The 21434-nt window shown below is 35.4% G+C and overlaps 5 protein-coding genes across 5 annotated transcripts in view; 3 read left to right on the top strand and 2 right to left on the bottom strand.

Moving 5' to 3' along the window:
• LOC105623467 (dynamin-1-like protein) overlaps positions 1–3138 on the top strand; it is a 4578-nt gene extending 1440 nt beyond the window's left edge. The window contains exons 2-8 of the mRNA XM_012204860.1: positions 23–587; positions 699–946; positions 1045–1575; positions 1657–1824; positions 2030–2342; positions 2572–2783; positions 2861–3138. Coding sequence (XP_012060250.1) covers positions 23–587; positions 699–946; positions 1045–1575; positions 1657–1824; positions 2030–2342; positions 2572–2783; positions 2861–2917 — 2094 coding nt within the window. The 3' untranslated portion in view covers positions 2918–3138. The remainder of the gene's footprint in view (positions 1–22; positions 588–698; positions 947–1044; positions 1576–1656; positions 1825–2029; positions 2343–2571; positions 2784–2860) is intronic.
• Positions 3139–3556: 418 nt separating this feature from the next.
• LOC105623466 (SET and MYND domain-containing protein 4-like) lies at positions 3557–6574 on the bottom strand. Its single transcript, XM_012204859.1, has 4 exons — positions 6555–6574; positions 4938–5784; positions 4129–4759; positions 3557–4041 (listed from the first exon to the last, which is right to left on the bottom strand). The coding sequence occupies exons 1-4, from the start codon at positions 6572–6574 to the stop codon at positions 3557–3559; spliced, it is 1983 nt and encodes a 660-aa protein (XP_012060249.1).
• A 1340-nt stretch (positions 6575–7914) lies between these two features.
• LOC105623465 (V-type proton ATPase 21 kDa proteolipid subunit-like) lies at positions 7915–9425 on the top strand. The gene is made up of 5 exons (XM_012204858.1): positions 7915–7975; positions 8222–8270; positions 8366–8449; positions 8670–9069; positions 9170–9425. The coding sequence occupies exons 1-5, from the start codon at positions 7915–7917 to the stop codon at positions 9203–9205; spliced, it is 630 nt and encodes a 209-aa protein (XP_012060248.1). The 3' UTR covers positions 9206–9425.
• A 301-nt stretch (positions 9426–9726) lies between these two features.
• Positions 9727–12861, bottom strand: LOC105623464 (carnitine O-palmitoyltransferase 2, mitochondrial). Its single transcript, XM_012204857.1, has 7 exons — positions 12823–12861; positions 12646–12686; positions 11735–12296; positions 11085–11618; positions 10492–10981; positions 10229–10421; positions 9727–10122 (listed from the first exon to the last, which is right to left on the bottom strand). The coding sequence occupies exons 1-7, from the start codon at positions 12859–12861 to the stop codon at positions 9996–9998; spliced, it is 1986 nt and encodes a 661-aa protein (XP_012060247.1). The 3' UTR covers positions 9727–9995.
• A 1418-nt stretch (positions 12862–14279) lies between these two features.
• Positions 14280–19634, top strand: LOC105623463 (synaptojanin-1). The gene is made up of 7 exons (XM_012204856.1): positions 14280–14406; positions 15301–15655; positions 15802–15966; positions 16379–17433; positions 17569–18143; positions 18303–18477; positions 18613–19634. The coding sequence occupies exons 1-7, from the start codon at positions 14280–14282 to the stop codon at positions 19632–19634; spliced, it is 3474 nt and encodes a 1157-aa protein (XP_012060246.1).
• The last annotated feature ends 1800 nt before the right edge of the window (positions 19635–21434 follow it).

The following is a 21434-nucleotide window of genomic DNA, read 5'->3' as shown; positions in this document are numbered from 1 at the left end:
TATCAAATATTGAATTTTTCAGAGTTCAGGAAAGTCGTCTGTAATAGAAAGCTTGGTGGGCCGTTCTTTTCTACCACGAGGGACTGGTATTGTCACAAGACGTCCATTAATATTACAACTTGTATATACACCCAAAGATGATCGAGAACACCGAAGCGCAGAAAATGGCACTCTGGACTTGGAAGAATGGGGAATGTTTCTGCATACAAAGAACAAGATCTACAAAGATTTCGACGATATTCGTGCAGAGATTGAAGCAGAAACTGACAGAATGGCTGGAGCAAACAAAGGGATTTGTCCAGAACCAATTAATCTTAAAATATACTCAACTTTTGTCGTTAATCTGACACTTATAGATCTACCTGGTATCACAAAAGTGCCAGTAGGCGATCAGCCAGAGGACATCGAGTCTCAGATACGTGAGCTTGTATTAAAGTATATATGCAGTCCTAACTCTATAATTTTAGCAGTTGTCACTGCCAATACTGACATGGCTACAAGTGAGAGTTTGAAGCTCAGCAAAGATGTTGATCCAGATGGCAGACGAACGCTGGCAGTTGTTACAAAATTAGATCTCATGGATGCTGGTAAATTTACTTTTTCATCCTTCTTGATGTCTTTACATTCTCTCTTCAAATTTATCAAAAAGCACAGGATTGATTATAATAACAATTATTAAATACATCTTTTTTTTTAAGGGACTGATGCCATAGATATTCTATGTGGTAGGGTTATCCCAGTTAAACTGGGTATTATAGGTGTAGTTAATCGTTCTCAGCAAGACATAATGAACAACAAAAGCATTCAGGAAGCGTTGAAGGATGAAGCCACATTCTTGCAACGTAAATATCCAACGTTGGCTAACAGAAATGGCACTCCATACTTAGCAAAAACTCTTAATCGTTTGCTTATGCAACATATTAGGGATTGTTTACCAGAGTTGAAGGTAATAATATTAATAATAGAATTGAATTACGAGAGAGATGTAGCTAGAATCTACTAAAATAAGCATAATTTGGTAGAACTTGTGTTTTTTTAAAACAGAACAGAGTGAACACAATGGTAGCGCAATATCAAACTCTACTTAATTCTTATGGCGGAGATGTCGAAGACAAAAGCCAAACCCTGCTACAGATCATCACGAAATTTGCAAACAGCTATTGCGCTACGATAGAGGGAACTGCGAGGAACATAGAAACCACTGAACTGTGCGGCGGTGCTCGCATTTGCTATATATTTCACGAGACGTTTGGTAAAACGCTTGATTCGATTAATCCACTGGCAGACCTCAGTAAAGTCGACATATTGACCGCTATTCGCAACGCAACTGGTCCGAGACCAGCTCTCTTTGTGCCAGAAGTCTCCTTTGAACTTCTAGTTAAACGGCAAATACGAAAATTGGAGGATCCTTCGTTACGATGCGTGGAACTTGTACACGAAGAAATGCAAAGTATAATACAGCATTGTGGCACTGAGGTGCAGCAGGAAATGCTGCGTTTCTCTAAATTGCATGAGCGTATCGTCGATGTTGTTACACAATTGCTACGTAGACGGCTCCCGCCTACCAATTCAATGGTAAACTAAAATATCCATTCTCTTTATATATTCATAATTCGTTCCTTATAATCATACAATGATTTAATTTTTTTAAAAAAGGTAGAGAACTTGGTTGCCATAGAATTAGCGTACATTAACACTAAACATCCCGACTTTCATAAAGATGCAGCATTTGTGTCATCTTTATTGAAGGATGCCGATGTAGATCACCTGAAGCACAATAAACGATTAACTTCAGCATCTAGTACTATAATCACCAATGATACGGTAAATAATCTCTATTTAACGTTCTTATTGAAATTTATTACTAATTTCTTTTGTGCATAACTTATTGAGAAAGTTACTGTGTTTCAAGGATAAAATTTAAATGTGATTAGCAACATTTATATGTTCGTCAATTTATTCGTTATTTTATCCATTTCAACTTTTTTACGCTGTGTTTGCTATTAATAGTAAAATATATTTGTAACAGATTGTAAAATCAGTCAATAATCAAGATGAGATGAACTCTGTTTCTGATCAGACTAAGGAACAGCAAGGACAGCAAAATCACTGGCTGCTAAGTAACTTACTACTTCAGGGAAGAACGGAGTCAACGAGTTCTGCGGATGGTTCTCCGATCAGGATGCGTGAAAACAGTAACTCTCCAAATCCGAGCATGAATCCAGTGATCGAACTACAGAAAGCATCCCCGCAACAGAAGCCAGTAAATCTACTCCCTGCAGTACCAATACAGACATCCCGAAAACTTAGTGATCGTGAGCAACGAGATTGTGATATTATCGGTAAAGAAATATGTCATATTGGATATCATTACGTTTATTCCACACTTGCATAAATATAGTTCTAAGTGATTGTAATTGTAAGAATTGTCCAAACACAATCGAATATTCTTCTCGTGTTCAGCTGTGATTGATGAATTCTTGACAACTACTTACGCTTACGCAATTGTAAACAGACTTTATATTAACAGACTTTATATTAACTTTAATTTTAATTTTTTTTTGTTTGTAGAAAGACTCATAAGATCATACTTTTATATTGTACGAAAGTCTATTCAAGATAGTGTACCAAAGGCTGTTATGCATTTCCTAGTCAACTATGTGAAAGATAATTTACAAAGTGAACTTGTCACACATTTGTACAAATCAGATCAGGCTGAGGCCTTGTTGATTGAAAGTGAACACATTGCTGTTAGACGTAAAGAAACAGCAGACATGCTTAAGGTATTTTTATTTGACATAAAAAGTTAAATACATTTCTTTATAATAATTGATCTCTAACAATTACTCTAATTTTACAGGCATTGACTCAAGCAGGTCACATCATTAGTGAAATTAGAGAAACACACATGTGGTAATTGAATGCCTAAACCTTTACATCCGGATTCTAGTTGAATTTAGGTATTGCATCTCTGTGTTTTAATCAACTGGATGTACTGTACCAATGTATATGATGAATCATTGTATATAATTCTTGTCTTTCTCACGCAAGTAAGGTATCGCTATTGAAAAGCAATGGTCTTAATATGTTATGTTACCCAGTTTTATAGTATGAACATAAAAGAAACATAACATCGTACTTAATATGCACAACCGTCTTATTATTTGATTTACAAGAACTATAATTCAGATTCGCTCTTTTACTCAGCGTTAGATGCATATGCTGACCTATATATATCGTACGAAAATCAATTAACTCTTGAATAATTTGTTTTGTATCACGCATTTTATGAGAATTATATGCTTCTTAATTACTTAGTCTAACCTTGCATTATCTCAGAAACTGTTAACGAGACTGTTAACGCAATTGAAAATTATTGTTTCGTGTATTTTCTAGTTTTTCTGATTGCACAATTTTTTTCCAATTTTTTCCAGAAAAAAACTGGATGTATCTATTCTTAATGGATTATGTCGCGTTTTTTACAGAATTGTAGAATAAACGTTGAAGTAATTGTTTCAGTACTTTAAATAATTGTTATAAACCAACTAAGAGAATATTAGACGGAAATAGAGCCAAGAGAATTGTAACACTGGACGATACATTGTTCTGTTTTGATATCTTCGATGTTCGGTTTAGTTAAGTGTTTGTTGACAAAGTCCGCGTGCTCGAATAACAGAGGCATCGCGTCTTTATAATTTCCCTGATACATTTTCGCGATAGCACTCAGTCTCTTTTGAATCGATTTACAAAGTTGCTTCTCGATTCTCTTTAAATCAACAATTTTCTCGCATTTGGCACACCGCTGATTCGTTATCGAGAGATTTATCGGTTCCGAACACGCTGCGCACTTATAATTCATTATTTCTGGTAGCGGAAATTTCCAGTTCTGTTTGCAGGCATCGCATCCGCATAGGAATCGATATTTCTTCCACAAAAAATCACGTCTGTTCAATTTGCTCTCGCTGAGAAAATGAGGTCCATAACAATCGAATATCTCGCATCCTTTGCCGATGAAGCGCAGAGCTCTAACCACGACTATTCCTGTAAAATGAGAATTATTAAAACTTAGTTCATCTCTCTGTTGTCTTCGTAAATTTGTACAGTTTGTTCGCTGATTTGATCGCTTACCGTTCGGATAAGAATGGCGAACTATGTTGGGATAACAGCTGTGGTTCACGAGACTGACCGTGCTATAAATCGCAGCACCGATATTCCTAGGCTCCCAGACGTGCGTTGTCTCATCGTGGACATTCTCGATAATTTCATATGCATTACAATTAATCGCCTGCAAATGGTGCAACATAGCGACAGCTAATACAATGAATGTTTCCATTGTGCAAACGACGTCTAGTTTGTTCAGTACCAAGATCAAACATTTTGTAAGAAAAATCGCCTCAACAGTACGAATAAGATTTACGTGAGGTTCCACATCAGCGCAATGAGTCTCTAGTTGAAACACCGTTCGATAATCGAGAGGACTGTATATCCTTTTTGATCCCAAGTCCGCGCACTCCTTGCTATCATCTTTACCATTAGCATGATATCGTAGGAAATCAGGATTCAAAACGCACGTCGTTTCTGTTCTGTTCCGTAATGATAGCGCTTGTATAATCGTTGTGCGATAAGCTAACAGGAGATAAGACGATTGTTGTCGTTCGTTGTTCAACGAATTTTTGAAGAAATAATTAAATACCGAACACTCATATTGGTGATACATCTCCCACGATTCCTTGCGGCACACTTCTGTGCAAAAAGCCACCTGGAGAACGCGAGACAAGATTTATATCGAAAAATCTGTGGCGTACAAATTGCAGGAAGACACGAAAAGAAAAAGAAATAAATATGGAATTCTAATAGGCGAAAGTATGGATAATTACATCTGGCGCTATATACATGGCGCGTAGCATGCGCGAATATAAATCATGCGCTTTACTAACTGTTTGACAATTGCGGCATGGGACTCTAACGCTGTCTTCTAGTTTAAGTGTGGCATGGCAATGCAAACAATTCCTGTCGAGAGCCGATGCGTCCGTGCTAAAGGAAAACGGCCGATCGACAATGAGTACAGTTCCCGGTCTGATGTCTCTTGTAGCCACGAGGTGTCGACCCCTGGCCTCATCGACCTGCAACTCAACGCTGTCCGGGCAGCTCGCGAGACAGCTATGCGATTTGCCATCAATGGTGGGCAACGTGCCGCTGGAAGAAGAATGGAAAGAGGAGGAAGAAGAGGAAGAGGACATCCTTCTACGGGTGCCGCGTTTCTTAGAGGACAAGGCTTCCAATTTTCGGAAACATTCTCGCTCTAATTGAAGGCATTCCTTTCTACACTGCACGAAGTATTTAACATTCTCCGCAGAGTCGTCATAGAAACTCGCAGGAAGTGCCAGCATGCACTCGCAGTCTTGCAGACAACTCGCATAAACGCGCAGACTGTAGAAGCGCCTAGCGCGCTCGCAGATCGCATCTAGAAACACTCTACCGTTTGCACTGGCCGCAAACAGTGCTTGCGTGAGAATATTACAGGTTCTAATCTCTGCGTGCTCATCCCTGGACTCTATTGCTGCCCTAATCGACTTCTCGTACAGTTGCGCGGCCTGCGCGTTATTCTTACCCTCATAAGAGTCGCCCGGTTTCAAGTTTGCCACATAGGACATTTCCATAAGCATCCTGACCATTCCTTGTCTATCACTCGACGCGGATAGTCTCGCAAATTGAGTCGTTAGTGATTCCTCTTGCGAGACAGTGTCGTGCACAACACGACGAAATTCGTCAAGCAAAATGTTTCTGAAACAAAACAGAACGATCAAAATAGTTTTTAATACTCCACTAAAAAATATTTAAAAAATATTTTTAAAAATGAGACTTTTTTACAATGCAATAAATGTAAATTCTTAATTTATTTTAAACAATCGACACTGTGGAGATAATGTATTAAAACGAAAACAAAAAAGATAACAATCCATTTATATCATTCGATCCGAAAAAACAATTGTCTTTGCAGAAGCTAGAGTTCAATTCTGAGAATGAAATACAACGAAAATAATAATCCTCAGAGATTTAATATTCAAATTGATGTATTATGCGCATCGTATAAAATGAAGTGCACTCGTTATCTATTGGAAAAACTTGTTATCTAAAAACATAGGAGATCTTGCAGTTTCTCTATACATTAAATATTTTAAATTTCATTCATTGCGAACGCGTTTGTGTGAGTTAATGTAATAGTAGTGTATAAAGTTGACGTGTCTGAAAATATGCGGATCAGTCGAACGTGTGTCGGCGATTCCAATTTTATCACAAACAAGTCGCGAGCCACAAACGTGTTTCCATCATTTATCTAAATTTAACACACTGTAAATTTAATCGCAGACAGAAATAGAGTATGAGCGACGAGAGTCTGTAGGGTCACGGAAGCGAACATTCGTTCGCAGAATTTGTCATTAGACGGAGAACCGACCCGGTTTTATAACAAGTAGCTTCAAATGAGAGACCAGATTTAGACGTTGATGGATTTTCTCTATCTTGGTAGCCCGGGATCGAAAAGAACTGCTTACCCTTGTTTCGTCAGAGACATTCCCGCTAATTATTATTGAAACTGATCGATTGTGTGTTTAATATGAAACATCCGTGGGTTCTACTTCCTCGTTGCACAAACGAATGTGAATGCGACGGATTCTAAAATTAGGCGATGTATTCGTCTCCTCTTACGAAATGCGCCCGATGATTCCATTTATATAAAATCAATCTCGCTTCTTCGCGCGTCGATAAAAACGTGCAAATTGATGATTGTTGGAACAATAATAGAGATAATAAATAATGTCTCTAATCTCTCATTTTTATAATGTATATTATCATAATAACAACAATTACAACGACTTTTGATAAAAATAGAAACGTAATCGATATAGATTATTTATATATATATATGGTTGCAATTTTTTTTGCAATTATTTCGCAATATCAAAATATAATTTTTATTAATAAGTAAATTTAAATTGGAAGCTTTATTTCAATTATTATTAAAGTAGACGATCGTGTAATTAAACTTATCTTAGGTAATACTTGTAATTTTATTAATATTAAATAGAAATAGAATTTTTTGTTATTTAATATGTGGAAAAAATTAGATAAAGAATAATGAATGATATATTCATAATATACGTGTATAATTTAAATGCTGATTTAAATATTTAAAACAAAATATTTTCTATAGCTATACATATAATTCTATATAATTGTATATATAATTCATCTCTAATTTTATTTTTTATTTTAAAAAATTTTATTCACATCAATAAAATGGTATCACCTAAAAGTTAATAAGTAATTCAGCCGACTAATTACACCAAATTTCTAATTATACGAGCTGTCTCTAACTTTTTCTCAATTAAAAAATTAATATTTTCATTTGAAAATATTGCAATTAAGTGTGCAATTGTTGAATTTAAGTGAGTTGTCTTAATCGTCGATTTAAATTAATTGGTTTTTTATCAAATTTCCATTAAAACGTGTATTAATTACGTTCGTTTATTTTGCTCCTTCTGCACTCAGGTGATATCTTTGCTCCTTCTCTTTTCAACGACAACATATATGTCCTTCCGTTTTGAGTGCAAAGAGTGCCAAAAAGGTGCAATATAGGTGAAGCAAGATTATCGAATTTTCACTATGGTTTCTCACTCCCGCCGCAGAAAAAATCTCTAGCGGTTACTAGACTACGAGCAGTTGTCACATGACAGCGACGGGTGTGCGTGATCTTTTCCTGAGTCTTTCAATGTGAGAATCTAGGATTTGTTAGATAAAAAACGAAAAGACTACCGGGCTATCTTGGCTTTTCCCCGGAGTGTCGACTGTGCTTGAAGACCGCGGAATTACATATATTACTTTATTCGTACGACAAAGCTTATTGTTGTAACGATGAGATATATCCTGGGTAACACATTCGCGATCACCGCCTCGGCGACGATCCTTATTTTGGGTATGTTTTATATTTATATTATAGTAATATAACACGTTAGAGTTTCTTGTGTATTCGATATTTTGCCGAAATATTTATATATAATATGATTGTTAACAATCTCGTGAAATGCATTTATTTTACTGAATAAATTCTTCGAATTGCATAAAAGATATATATACATTTCTTTGATATAATATATTTTGTGTTTATATATTTATATGTTTGTATTATGTATTTATATAGTATATAATATATATGTTGCAGTTTTGTATTATGTATTTACTGGCAAAGGAGAGCAGGTTAGCGTTGGATGGTAAGTTCACATGTTTATTTTATGTCAGTGATTTCTCATCTTATTGAATTATTGGCGCAAAAAGATCCTAAACAAAGTGTTTGATTTTCATTTAGGTTTTTGACGAATACTTCTCCATATATGTGGTGCACATTGGGTATAGGTCTATCAGTAGCTTTGTCTGTAGTAGGTGCTGCACTGTAAGTTAGATTTATACTTGTTTCTAACAATGTAGATTATCTTTTAATCTCACTTAAAAAAAATTTATTTTTCATCTTTTTCCAATTCTAGAATTAGAAAAAGATGAAGAATAAGTTGAACCAGGATTAAATTTAATCTATATTAATAGAGACAAATATTAGAATTTTGAGTGGAATCACTCAAATTTGTATTACATAAGTCATTTATTTGTCTTTTTAGAGGTATCCATACGACAGGAGTGTCTATCGTCGGCGGTGGTGTGAAAGCACCTAGAATCAAGACAAAGAATTTGATTTCTGTGATATTCTGCGAGGCTGTGGCTATCTACGGCTTGATCACTGCCATTGTTCTATCTGGAATGCTTGACAAATTTACTTACGCAGAAGCTTACAAAAATGAAGAAATCAGAAGTCAGAACTGGTTGTCTGGATACTTAATGTTTGGTGCTGGTTTAGCTGTTGGCCTCGTCAATCTTTTCTGCGGCATAGCGGTCGGAATTGTTGGTTCTGGTGCAGCTCTCGCCGATGCGGCTAACTCTGCCCTTTTCGTAAAAATTCTTATAGTCGAGATTTTTGGTTCTGCTATTGGACTCTTTGGTTTAATTGTTGGTATTTATATGGTAAGTTGATGTAGTTCATATGAACATATTACGAATACAATTGGAAATATTCAAGACTGTAAATAACCTCAATGCACATATTTACATATTTTTGTTTCAGACATCTAAAGTGAAAATGGGCGATAAGCTATCATAAATTATAAAAGAATAAGTATTATCAGGATCACAATGTTCCATTCCACATTTAGTCATCAGTAAAAGAGATTCTAGAGAAATGACTATATATATCTATAAAATCATTGTGAGATCAGAAAAATTTTCCAGATACCAATGCGAATTTGGTATATTGCATGTCTGTAATTATATTCATATAATTCTAAGTGACATAATTTAACATCCTTTCTATGTCTATAATTGTGAATATTGTCTGTTATATTGTTGGACGCATCATTCTACTTCTTTTGAAACATAAAAGTGGCTAAGATAAAATGTTATAATAGGCTATAATTTTTATCGATGTTAGAAAGCAACATAAATTTTGTTAAACATTTTGAGTGCGTTATAGCGCTCACTTTTGCATAAGTTAATGTACATATTTTCTTGTCAATGTAAGTAAAGTATGTAATACAAAGTACTATAATTATTCTCTATATTCTAATTATATGTATTCGTTAGCTAATTAGTGGGAAAATAGTTGATTATAAAAATTAACATGAGTTATCAATCCCTCCAAAAATATTAAAAATATTTATTTAATAATTGTATAAAAGTTTTCGAGCTAATATCAGAGGTAATATTCATCATCATTGCTTTCTCTTTAAGATTCCAAAGATAACTTGTGCCTATCTCTAATACAACAAATTATAAACATTCTCTTATAATGTACAATATTAGATAATAACTCAATGATCTCGATGAAGATACATCCAAATAAAGATGTAACTATAATGTATGTATATAGCAAATTACATAACCAAATGTTTGTCTTATGTATGTAACACATCATGGATGCTCTTGAATGCATGTTTTAGCGCTTGCACATAATGACTGGCGTTATGACTGCCTTCATAACTTGTCACGGTTGAACCCAAACGTTTATCTTGGATCATATATCTAAACAAATACGTATTAGTTCTGTTTAAAAAATCATCCAAAGATACAACAAAGTACTAATTATATCATTTTCAGTGTTAATAGCAACGTAACACAAATATCTTACCCAATTCCATAGCCGTCAGATACCACTGGTCCAAACCCACCAACTATTATGTCTGGGCTTGATAAAGTAGATGTAGACAATATATTATGATTTAAAGCATCGTAAGCGGAATCTTGAAAAATAACTGGCTTAGTGAAACCCGATTTCTCTGAAATTTTTCTCAAAGCGAATAGATGCCTATCAAATCCCTGACCTGTAAAGTATTTTATTAAATCTATATACATTCTTTTTATAAATCTGTTAATAATGATCAAATTAATTACCCATTATAGCCTCTTTCGTAAGCATATTGTGAGTTTTATTACATTCAAATATCATCTTTTTTAGTTCTGATTTAGAAAGCTCGATTTGTTTCTGAGTCATAGCGACACAGATCGCTTTAGTCTCTAGTGTACAAGGTCTGATGGTTTCTGTTCTGCCGTGTTTATATGCAGCTGTGCTGCAAGATTCATAAGTTGGTACCGATTTGCCTTTTAGAATATACAATGCCAACTGAAATGCCAACTGCATCATGGCATCTGGACTTACTCCAAGCTTCTTATACTGATCCTTACCAAACTCTTCATTAAGCATAAAATCGATGCACAATCGATTCACCCATGCTTGATAATCTGCTTTTTGCTGATCGATGATACCTTTGCTTTTCGCATCTAGAGAGAATTGTAGTCTCTCTACGTTTACGTTTTCTTTAGAAAGATCATCTACTTCATTAGGATGAAATCTTGGTTTTTTCGATATATCGGCTTTCACATCCTACAAGATGATAAAGATCTTTACATTTTTGGTTCTCAAATGTTTAAGGTAATTAAATTAACGATGCTTAATATGCTTGAAGCTGAAATAATATATTGCTCACTTGGAAGTATCTGAGTACCGCGACACCATCGCCCCATGAATGCTCAAAGTTGATTCCACTATAGCCATCCTTGGAAACAATAAAGGAAAACGACTTGTCAAACCATCTGTTTGTACCATCTGTGTGTAAATATGTTTTAATAAGCTTGTTATAGTTGGTACCAATAATTTCGTCATCTAAAATCATTACGAATACAGCCGAATCGATTTTCTGAAGAATTTTTCGATTCCCTGTTTCAACTAAATGTGAGCGTGCCCGTGCCCATTGATTCCTTTCTGACGTTGTAAGAACGCCTACGGGATATTTATTTGCTGGTCTATCATCTTCCAAAATGATTTTTAGGCACGCAGCTATCTCTTTAGGACTACGAATGGAGTCATTTGCATCCAAAACGTCGAATGCGTAAAAATGATCCTTCCTCAATACAACCAAATGCTTGGCTGAAGGATCATAAAAGATTCTATCTTTTCCTAACTCCGGTATTCTAGTAGTATTGAACAGATTCTTGTATTGGGACATATCTAGTGGAAAAGCCTATGATAAAGAATTTTGTTATGAATTTTTTTACAATTTTTACAATTTCTATTTTTCTATCAATTTATCTTAGAGTATTTGGCATAATCATTTCGCTATTTCTAATCTATTCATACCTTAAATAGATAAGCGCCATACCAACTAAAGCGAGATGGGATCAATCTTGTAACGTTGCGGAATAATGGAGTGTCTGATTTTTCAGGTTTCATATGAAATATCTCTGGCTCTAGAATGTTATTCTTGAACGATTTTAAAAATCTCAACGATGATACGACAATGTTTGTCGCTTTTACTAATTGCGCATCATATTTCGGATCAGATTCTGGTACGTAAACTAAGAAAGGATTATAATTGATCGGCAAAGGTTTGCGATCTTGTAAATACATATCAAACCATGGTTCACTGATGTAACTAGTGTGTGAATTCTCTGCATTCTGTTGGAATAACAACTTTTGTAAATTCTGTCCCTCACTGGCAAGGAATTTTGAGACGCAGGACGACGTGTTCTGCAATTCCTTCTGATTCAATAGAGGTTTCTGCGCATTCAGATATCTCCTGCACGAGTCTTCAAGTTTTGGTACCGGTAAACGAGGTAAGGATGCTTGAAAATGTAATGTTGGAACTTTGCTCATCTGCATAAATTGATATTCAGTGGTATCGTATAAAACGGCAGTACTCCTGTGAAACAAAGACATATAATTGATATTCATTTCTTTAATTAAATATCTGCACTTAAATTTTGAACTGTCTTTATTTTATTCGAATTGTTATTCAAATTATGAGCGAGCTGCGTTCTACTTACAATACTCTTGGAATCATTTCATCCTTATTTATTGAATATTAAATAAAAATAAATGATATTCAAGCGTTTTGAATATCAAGGAACGCATTTTAATTATAAAGCAGATAATTTTACAGTGATAATTTTACAATGATAACAATGTAAATTTCAGAGTCTAAAAATAAGGAAATATAATACTATATGATGACTCTCTACTAAAAATATATGAAAACAAAAAATTACTACCTAGCTAATCGCTGTGTTAATACCAGTCCTCCACGGCTTATCTGTAATGTATATAATAAAAAGAGGAAATAGATGGAAACGTTTAAAATTAAACAATAACAAATATATATATATATATATATATATATATATATATATATATGTGTGTGTACGATTGTATGATAAGTAAATAGTTACCATAAATTTTCGAAATCCTCTTTTCGTCGTTATAAACATCTTGTAATCTGAATTTCCTAACTTAATTTATCATAAATTTTCGAAAACGTAACAGAAAAAAAGGAAAATTCATTAAATCAAGAAATCACACAAACTGTTCTCTACTACTGTACTGTAATAAAAAAATCTAGTCAGATCATATATGAAGTTGAACTACACTTGCACCGAAACTCTCTATCTCGTTTTATCGAACAGTTGCTGAAGAAGAAGACACAACGAGACTTGCAGAAAGAAGAACTCGGTATAAGTATAATCGTACTCCACGATTCGGAGCATTTTTTGCTCTTTACTATACATTTGTTGACAGAAAATATAATTCTTTCTGATGATTTTCAGAATATATTCAGTGTTTTTAAAAAGCAAAGAATAAAAACAAATAAAAATAAACTACGAAATACTGACTCAATAATTTATACCGGCCGTAGATTTTCTCATCAGTTGGTATTTTTAAAAAGTGTTTTAATTCGTAAAAATTATGAGAAAAATTTCTATCAGAAATATTATATGTATAAATATCGCATATATTTCTTCATATTCTGTTTAATAATTAGCAGTTAAATTAATAGATTTAGAATCAGATCTATCAAATCTATCATTGACAGATTTATTTATATTTAACAAAATAAAATTTAATTATTTAATTGCGCAAAAAACATCCATATACTCCTTTTACTTATTATTTTGATAGATTCAACTCCAAAGCAACATTGTTAATTTCTTTTGGATATCCCTGGTGAAAATTTTTCTCAGAATTTTTCTTATAATTTTTCAGAATCTCTATATAATTTTTTAGAATTTCTATATAATTTTATAACTTTCTCACATTTTTTATACAAATTGGAATATTTCTCAAAAAATCTACATCTTTTCTCAGAATTTTTCATATATATTAATTATGAAATAAAGTTTCCAAGACTTTTTGTAAGTACAATTTCTGATGAAATGTTATAAAATCTAAAAAATTTAAAAATATTTTTTTAAAAATTATAAACTGACAAATTTCAGAATATTTCAGAATTGTATGAAAAATTCTGAGGGAAGATGTAAACTTTCCAAATATTTCTGAATATTTTTGAAAAATGTTCCAATTCGTATAAAAATTATGAGAAAAATTTTCACCAGGAATTAATCACGATGCGATCTTGTAGAATCTCTTGAGAGGGCGTCGAACGAATTTTCCACTACGCGATCTGCCGTATAAAGCTGGCGGATCTTCGTTGGTGCATCATCGATGACGGCGACAGTTAAGTGGTTGACAGCAGTGATTTCAGTCGCCGCGCCAGTCACGGTAAGAACATTGTTTCGGTATCCGATTGTCGCGGTGCGACGTGTTGTGATAGACGTAATCTGTCGCGGCATAGAGCATCATCCTCGTCGCCGTATTGCTATCGCAACCAGAGAAACACGACCGCGCAACAATGGCGATGGGCAAAAGTCTCCGCATCTACGAAAAGCTAGATTCTCCCAAACCGCACTCGGTCATACTCGAACAGCGGGGCCGCAAGGAGACGCTGCTCTTCGAATCGCAGGCGATCGCAGTCCTTTGTAAGTAATTGGCCAAGCCAAGCGGAAAGATTATCTACTCGCGGATGCAACACCGGCAAGGCCATGCATGGCCAACCTGTTCATCTTATCCCGCATCTTCCTACACTTCCTACATTTGAAATCAAGCAGACATGTTTCATTTGCGAGAAGACAGTCGTGCAAGTAAGATATTGTTTAAAGGTAACCACATTAATGTAACAGCTGCACACTGTCACTAAAATATGAATTGGAGCTCATTTCACTCTGTATCTTCTTGATCTTGCATCACAATTGTGATTTTGAACCATAAATCATAACTCATTGCTGTGCATTTTCTTGTGTATAAGTCCATAGAGCACTTTCCAAGAGACATCCTTAATCCTTATCCTTTAGAGAATACCCTTAGAACGGTAAGATGTTCTCTGAACATCTTCAAGATGTTCCTTGGAGGTCTGTATAGGATATTGAAAAGCCTGTTCTAATTTTCATGTTCAATTGTCTTTTAGAACATATAACAGTTGTATGCGACAATAGCATTTATATTGTTACATTCTAAAATATAGATGTAGATTTAACACTATGTGATGTCTATGTAATTTTTATTATATATTATAACTATCAATACTGACATAGTATGGATATAAAACCCATGATGTTAATATCATTATCCCAAGAAATATACAAAAGTCAGCAAAAATCAAAATGATTTTATTTTGATTCTTAACACAATAAATAGTCAAATTTTGTAAGCAAAAGTCATTATTTTTTGTAAGCAAAAGTTCTATTTTAATTTTCTCTTGGTTTAATGTTTTCCTTGGGTGATGTGGATTTGAAATCTGATGTTAATATTCACCAATATGATGAAATATTTTTGAGAGTATAATTTACCAACTGAAGAATATGCGTCAATTACAGCCGCCGAGGAGCACGAGTTTCTAAAACCGAAATATACTAAATTGTTGGACGCGTACGGATGTCTGGGCGTTCTACAGCTGAATGCAGGCGAAAACACTCTATTATACCTCGTTTTGGTTACCGGATGTTTTTCCGTTGGAAAGATCGGTGAATCAGAAGTCTTTCGAATAACGCAGTCGAGTTTTGTACCTCTGTTCTACAGTCAAGGAATGGAGGATCGTGTGTCTGAAGTCAGAAAGGTTCTGAATTCTGGAACGTTTTATTTCTCTTGGTCTGCTGGACAGAAGTCACTCGATATTACGTTGAGCGCTCAGAGAAGATGCAAATCTACAACTACGGATAATAGGTTCTTCTGGTTAGTATACAGTTTTGTAAGACCTTTGCAATATGAACTTTTATAATAGAAAATCAAGGTTCAAACAAAATTAAAAATTATGTATCATTACTTGTGAAAGAGATCTATCGGACCAAAAAATAATAATATATAATCTCGTCAATTAGGAATCGAATGTTGCACATTCATCTATTAAGATACGGCGTAGATACGAGTCAATGGTTATTGAAAGCAATGTGTGGCAGTGTAGAGATTAGAACCGTCTATGTTGGACACAGACAAGCTCGAGCGGTGCTCATGTCTAGATTAAGTTGCGAACGTGCTGGCACTAGGTAAAATATTTTTCTCTCTTTAATGGAAAAGTATAGCTTTTCTTTCTATTGTATTTGATGAAAAAAAGAGAAAAGATAAAAGAGAAAAGAGAAAAGATAAACAGTGCAAGAAGTTTAGTAAAAAAAGATTAACAAACACCAATAGACATTTTTTCTCGTAATATCAAGAATTGCATTCACAGTGTTTGATAAGAAGTATATCTCACAATTCATATAACATATATTATATATATGACTAATCCATATCACATATATGCGTTGTAAAATAAAAGTTTATTGAAATATATGACCTGATTAAACTACGGTATATCATTATTAGACTTCTGTTAAAACTTCTGTTGAAGATTTCTATTAAAAACTTCTGTTAAAAATATTATTAAACTTCTGTATAAAAACATGATCTTTTGTCTAGATTTAATGTTAGAGGAACTAATGATGACGGACACGTGGCGAATTTCGTGGAAACAGAACAGGTGATCTATATAGACAACGAAGTGACGTCTTATGTTCAGACAAGAGGTTCAGTACCACTGTTCTGGGAACAACCTGGTGTACAAGTCGGTTCCCACAAAGTGAAGATATCACGCGGCTTCGAGACTTCCGCGCCCGCCTTTGACAGACATTTAGATATGATTAAAAAGCGTTACGGTCAGCAAATCATCGTTAATCTTCTTGGCTCCAGTTTGATCGGCAATAAAGAAGGGGAAGCAATGTTGAGTCAATTGTTTCAAACCCATCACAATATGTCGGAGCACAAAGACGTGCCGCACATCCTGTTTGATTATCATCAGGAGTGTCGCGGTGGAAACATGAAAAATCTGTCGAAGCTAAAGGCAAAGGTCGAAAAATACCTGGAATCGTTTTCGCTGTTTTATGCTGTCGGTAACACTGTAATTCTTGAACAGACCGGCACCATCAGAACAAATTGTCTGGACTGTTTGGATAGAACAAACTGCGTGCAAACATTCTTCGCGCTTGAGATGCTTGCCAAACAGATGGGTTTGTTGAAATTGATGGAGAAGCAGCAGATGGTTTCGAGATTTGAGGAAGTATTTCGTCAGATGTGGATTAACAATGGTAACGAGGTCAGCAAGATATACGCGGGTACTGGTGCCATCCAGGGCAGTTCTAAGCTGATGGACGGCGCGAGATCGGCAGCTAGAACGATACAAAATAATTTATTGGATTCCAACAAACAGGAAGCGATCGATATCCTATTATTAGGTTCAACATTAAATACAGAACTAGCTGATAGAGCACGTTTATTGTTGCCATCCAACATGTTACATGCCGCACCGAATCTCTTGCGAGAAATGTGCAAACGCTATAACGAATATGTGAATACAATGAACCTCAGAGTGAGCATCGGTACTTACAACGTTAACGGAGGCAGGCATTTTAGAAGTGTAGTTTATAAGGATGTATCCCTGGCCGATTGGTTATTCGATGGACCAAACAGATCTTCATGTAAGTATCTTCCTTCTAAAAATACTGAATTATAAAGTATATATAAAATAGATGGAAATATTTTGTAATGACTATATACATATATCGTGAAAGATATTTCTTTTTATAATCCATAATCTTTGTATCACTTTTTAGTCTTGGTATCCCTACAACAGGAAGACAATGTTCCTGTAGATATATTCGCAATAGGATTCGAAGAGATCGTCGATTTAAATGCCAGTAATATTATGGCCGCCAGTTCGGATAACGCCAAGGCTTGGGCCGAGGAACTGCAAAAAGTGCTATGCAAGGACACAGAATACGTTCTCGTGACATATCAGCAGCTGGTAGGCGTCTGCCTCTATCTATTCATACGACCTGTACACGCACCGTATCTGCGCGACGTGGCAGTGGATTGCGTGAAAACGGGATTGGGAGGCGCTACCGGAAACAAAGGCGCTGCAGCAATTAGATGCGTCTTATACTCCACGTCCTTTTGTTTCGTGTGCGCGCATTTCGCCGCTGGCCAGTCTCAGGTGAACGAACGTAACGCTGACTATGCCGAAATCACAAGGAAGATAACATTTCCTATGGGTAGAACGCTGAACACTCACGATTACGTATTTTGGTGTGGTGATTTTAACTATAGAGTCGACATGGACAAGGATGAGATGAAGGAATTGATTAAGCAAAGTGAATTGGATCAGATACTGCAATATGATCAATTGAGGGTATTATGTCATATTATTGATTAGAAATTTACATTTTTTTTATTTATTAATGAATCAGAAAAAATGAAGAAAAAATGAATACATTTTATCGTTTGTATTTTTATAATATTGAAAGTTTAATTGCTAACAATATATCTTTTATGAATCTTTAATTTCAAGGTTCAACAAGAACAGAGCAACGTCTTTAAGAACTTCCAGGAAGGACCCATTACTTTCGCTCCTACGTACAAATATGATTTGTTCTCGGACGATTACGACACCAGCGAGAAGTGTCGTCAACCTGCATGGACAGACAGAATTCTTTGGAAGCGCAGGAAGCAAATACCTGATATTGGTTGGTTTTTTCTGTCATATGATTATTTTTAATCCTATATAAAGTATACATGTAAATATAATCTTATATAATTCTATATAAAGTATACATGTAAATATGATTGTATTTCTGTATCAGTTTAAATGTACATTTCAGACTCGCCTACAGATTGGAATCCAGGAAAGTTGGTTTATTATGGCAGGGCGGAATTGAAGCAAAGTGATCATCGACCAGTAATTGCCACGATTGATATAGACGTGCACTGTGTCGATCCCGAGAAGCGTGAGTGCGTGTTCAAAGAAGTGATACAAGATCTGGGTCCTCCCGATGGTACGATAATAGTCAAAGCAGTGGAAGATATCGAAGATATGGATAGCGTGTTCGATAATAATCTTATGTTCGCCCTAATACAAGACCTATCTCACATCGGCGAGGCAATTCTAGTACGTTATGTCGGCGAGACTATCTGGGTAACATTCAGGGATGGCCAGTGCGCCCTGGCTGCGGCGAAGAAGGGCATGACACAGGTATGCGGTCAAACGTTAAAATTGTCGCTAAAATCACCTGACTGGGTACAGCAGATCGAAAAGGAAATCGAAATCTGCAGTAATACTACAATCGCTCAGTTTACGGCGGATTCGCCATTGAGAAGTCCCATGCAACGATTGGAACAATTAGAGATTGCTGAGCGGCCGTCTCCCAGCAGAGGTAGCCCAAATGGTGTAATCCCACCCCCGAGACCAGCACCACCAGGCCGACCTTCCCAGCCACCGAAGAGTCCCGCTCACGAGCGAAAGCAAATACCACGAGCGGGTGTCTTCAGCGTGATTCCCAATCAATTCGCGTGTCCGGTGACGCCATCGGTTGCGGATACGATGGAGGATAATCGACAAGACGAAAGACTTTCGCCGGATTCGGCCATATACGAAGAAATACTTGATGGATCGCCCAGCTATCCCGTACCAAATCGACCACCGCCGCCTTTACCACGTATGGATGGTCCTCAGGAACCATTGAGTAGACCACCGCCCAGCTCGGTACCTCCTCCATTGCCGCATAGACAAGCTCCGCCGCCTCCGCAGCATCCACCACCGAGTCTACCCCCATCGAACGCTCCACCACCCGTTCCTGCAAGAACCACCGGTGGGCCGCCCATTCCGGCCAGAAATCCTCATTAAAAGAGAGACGAAAAGAGTAGAGGATGCATAAATAGGATGCATAAATGGGACATAAATCCTATTAGGCCAGACTTCCGGTACGCTTAGCATTAATCTAGTATGTGTGGTTATTTATGAGATTAAACGACGAGACGACAGTCGACGAGTTTTCACTTCTAAACTGAGTTACAGATCCGCGTAGCATATTTAAGAATCCCAAATCTGTTTTGTAATTACTCTGAAAACGATCGGTGGTCATCGCGAGTCGGAGTAATTGTAAGTCATTTCGATCTCTGATCGCGAATATAATTAATTATAGTAAATTTGTACTCGTAGATTATTTTTGAGCTTATCGAACACTGTATTTTGTATTTCTATATGTTGATGGTAATATAATCGTGTTGATCTGTTCTCGCGATAACACGAGAAATCATTGTTTTTGCATTGAATGTTTAAAGTGGCGCGAACAGCTATTGTTTCGAAGATCCAATCGATTTATAATTGTTGACACAGATTTGAAAATGTATATTCAAAGCCCGTTAAAATCGTAAAATTGGATATATCACGAACACGTTAATATAATCATCAGAGTTTAAACAGCGAAATACTTGCAGTAATAATGTTATAGTTGTCACTGCTTGTATTATATATTAATAACTTAAAATGTTAATTCTCAATGTTAGAATCACTTTTAAGGTTTAGGAATCCTTCACCGTTTTAGTAGCGTAAAAACTACCAAAAAAATATGTAACTAAGACTCCGAGGAGCGAATTTAATTTTACAATTAATCGTGTGTAGCATGATGTAACAGAAGGAAAATGGTAGACTCAAACAGTATTCTCACAGACATAAGGTAAGATATTTCTTATATAATTGCCCTGAATTTCCTCTTTCTTGCATGCGATGCGGAAAGCGGCTAATTTAATTAATTTAAGGTTATCCTGTAATTATGTTCGTTTATATATATCTCTTTTCTCTAATTTCAAAGTTCCTATATTTTGCATTCCATCAAAATTTTTAGAACATCCGTCCCAACGGGTCCAACACCCATCTATATTTCTTTCCTAACGCCTCGCAATTTTTATTCTCCAGAGAATACAGTATCCTGTTTCCTATTATGATACAAATGTCCTATGATTTTGACTGTCACATTATTTACAGAGTGAATAACGAATACAAATTAAATGAAGAATAGTCATTACGTAAGCGTCATAATTCACAAGAAAATACGTATGATATGGCAGCCAAAATGTTAATTTATGGGTGTTTTCCAACAGGTTAAACACATGTCATACTGTCACATTATTACAATTAATAACATTAAGTTTGTTTGCGTTGCTTGAAATCTCCCAAAATTTTGCACTTGAAAGAAAATAAATATACATTCGGACGTGAAGAGAGAGAAAGCGAAGTGCAAAAAATACAAGCAACACGAACAGACCTTATATATTCACCTATTATATATTCACCTGCAAAAAATATATAATTCTTGAAATGTTGATAACTGAAACATTTTGCACGCTTTGTACTTAAATGTTTACATAGTATCGAGCAGTGCAACATTACATTGTGTTACAATTAAAATATTTCGTGTTGAACATAGTATTATCTTGTATCATCACATATGTCAGAATGAGATATGGTTCCGCGTAAAAGCGGTCGACTCATATTAGTGGGATCTCAAGTTCATTCTACGTATCTCCTCTTGAAATCGTTTTTCATAATCTTTCCATGCTGAAGATTTAACAATCCTTTGGCTTGTCTTCGCCGTGAGGACAGAGTAATGATACATTCATTCACAAATAATAATATGCTCATTTA

The sequence above is a fragment of the Atta cephalotes genome (genome assembly GCF_000143395.1).
Source record: "Atta cephalotes unplaced genomic scaffold scaffold00058, whole genome shotgun sequence".
In the NCBI taxonomy this organism is placed as follows: Eukaryota; Metazoa; Arthropoda; class Insecta; order Hymenoptera; family Formicidae; genus Atta; species Atta cephalotes.
Note: the sequence above shows the minus strand (reverse complement) of the source record. Positions and strands in the feature narration are given on the sequence as shown.

What these genes read in the sequence shown, in the direction of transcription:
- LOC105623465 (XM_012204858.1), top strand. Translation starts at nt 7,915, where the DNA reads ATGAGATATATCCTGGGTAACACATTCGCGATCACCGCCTCGGCGACG. An exon ending in TCTGTAGTAGGTGCTGCACT is followed by an intron (nt 8,450 to 8,669) that starts GTAAGTTAGATT and finishes TTGTCTTTTTAG; the next exon opens with AGGTATCCATACGACAGGAG. An exon ending in TAATTGTTGGTATTTATATG is followed by an intron (nt 9,070 to 9,169) that starts GTAAGTTGATGT and finishes TTTTTGTTTCAG; the next exon opens with ACATCTAAAGTGAAAATGGG.
- LOC105623463 (XM_012204856.1), top strand. Translation starts at nt 14,280, where the DNA reads ATGGCGATGGGCAAAAGTCTCCGCATCTACGAAAAGCTAGATTCTCCC. An exon ending in GCAGGCGATCGCAGTCCTTT is followed by an intron (nt 14,407 to 15,300) that starts GTAAGTAATTGG and finishes CGTCAATTACAG; the next exon opens with CCGCCGAGGAGCACGAGTTT. An exon ending in TGCGAACGTGCTGGCACTAG is followed by an intron (nt 15,967 to 16,378) that starts GTAAAATATTTT and finishes TCTTTTGTCTAG; the next exon opens with ATTTAATGTTAGAGGAACTA.
- LOC105623464 (XM_012204857.1), bottom strand. Translation starts at nt 12,861, where the DNA reads ATGTTTATAACGACGAAAAGAGGATTTCGAAAATTTATG. An exon ending in GAGGATTTCGAAAATTTATG is followed by an intron (nt 12,687 to 12,822) that starts GTAACTATTTAC and finishes TATACATTACAG; the next exon opens with ATAAGCCGTGGAGGACTGGT. An exon ending in CGGTACTCAGATACTTCCAA is followed by an intron (nt 10,982 to 11,084) that starts GTGAGCAATATA and finishes ATCATCTTGTAG; the next exon opens with GATGTGAAAGCCGATATATC.
- LOC105623466 (XM_012204859.1), bottom strand. Translation starts at nt 6,574, where the DNA reads ATGTCTCTGACGAAACAAGG. An exon ending in ATGTCTCTGACGAAACAAGG is followed by an intron (nt 5,785 to 6,554) that starts GTAAGCAGTTCT and finishes GTTTTGTTTCAG; the next exon opens with AAACATTTTGCTTGACGAAT. An exon ending in CATGCCGCAATTGTCAAACA is followed by an intron (nt 4,760 to 4,937) that starts GTTAGTAAAGCG and finishes CGCGTTCTCCAG; the next exon opens with GTGGCTTTTTGCACAGAAGT.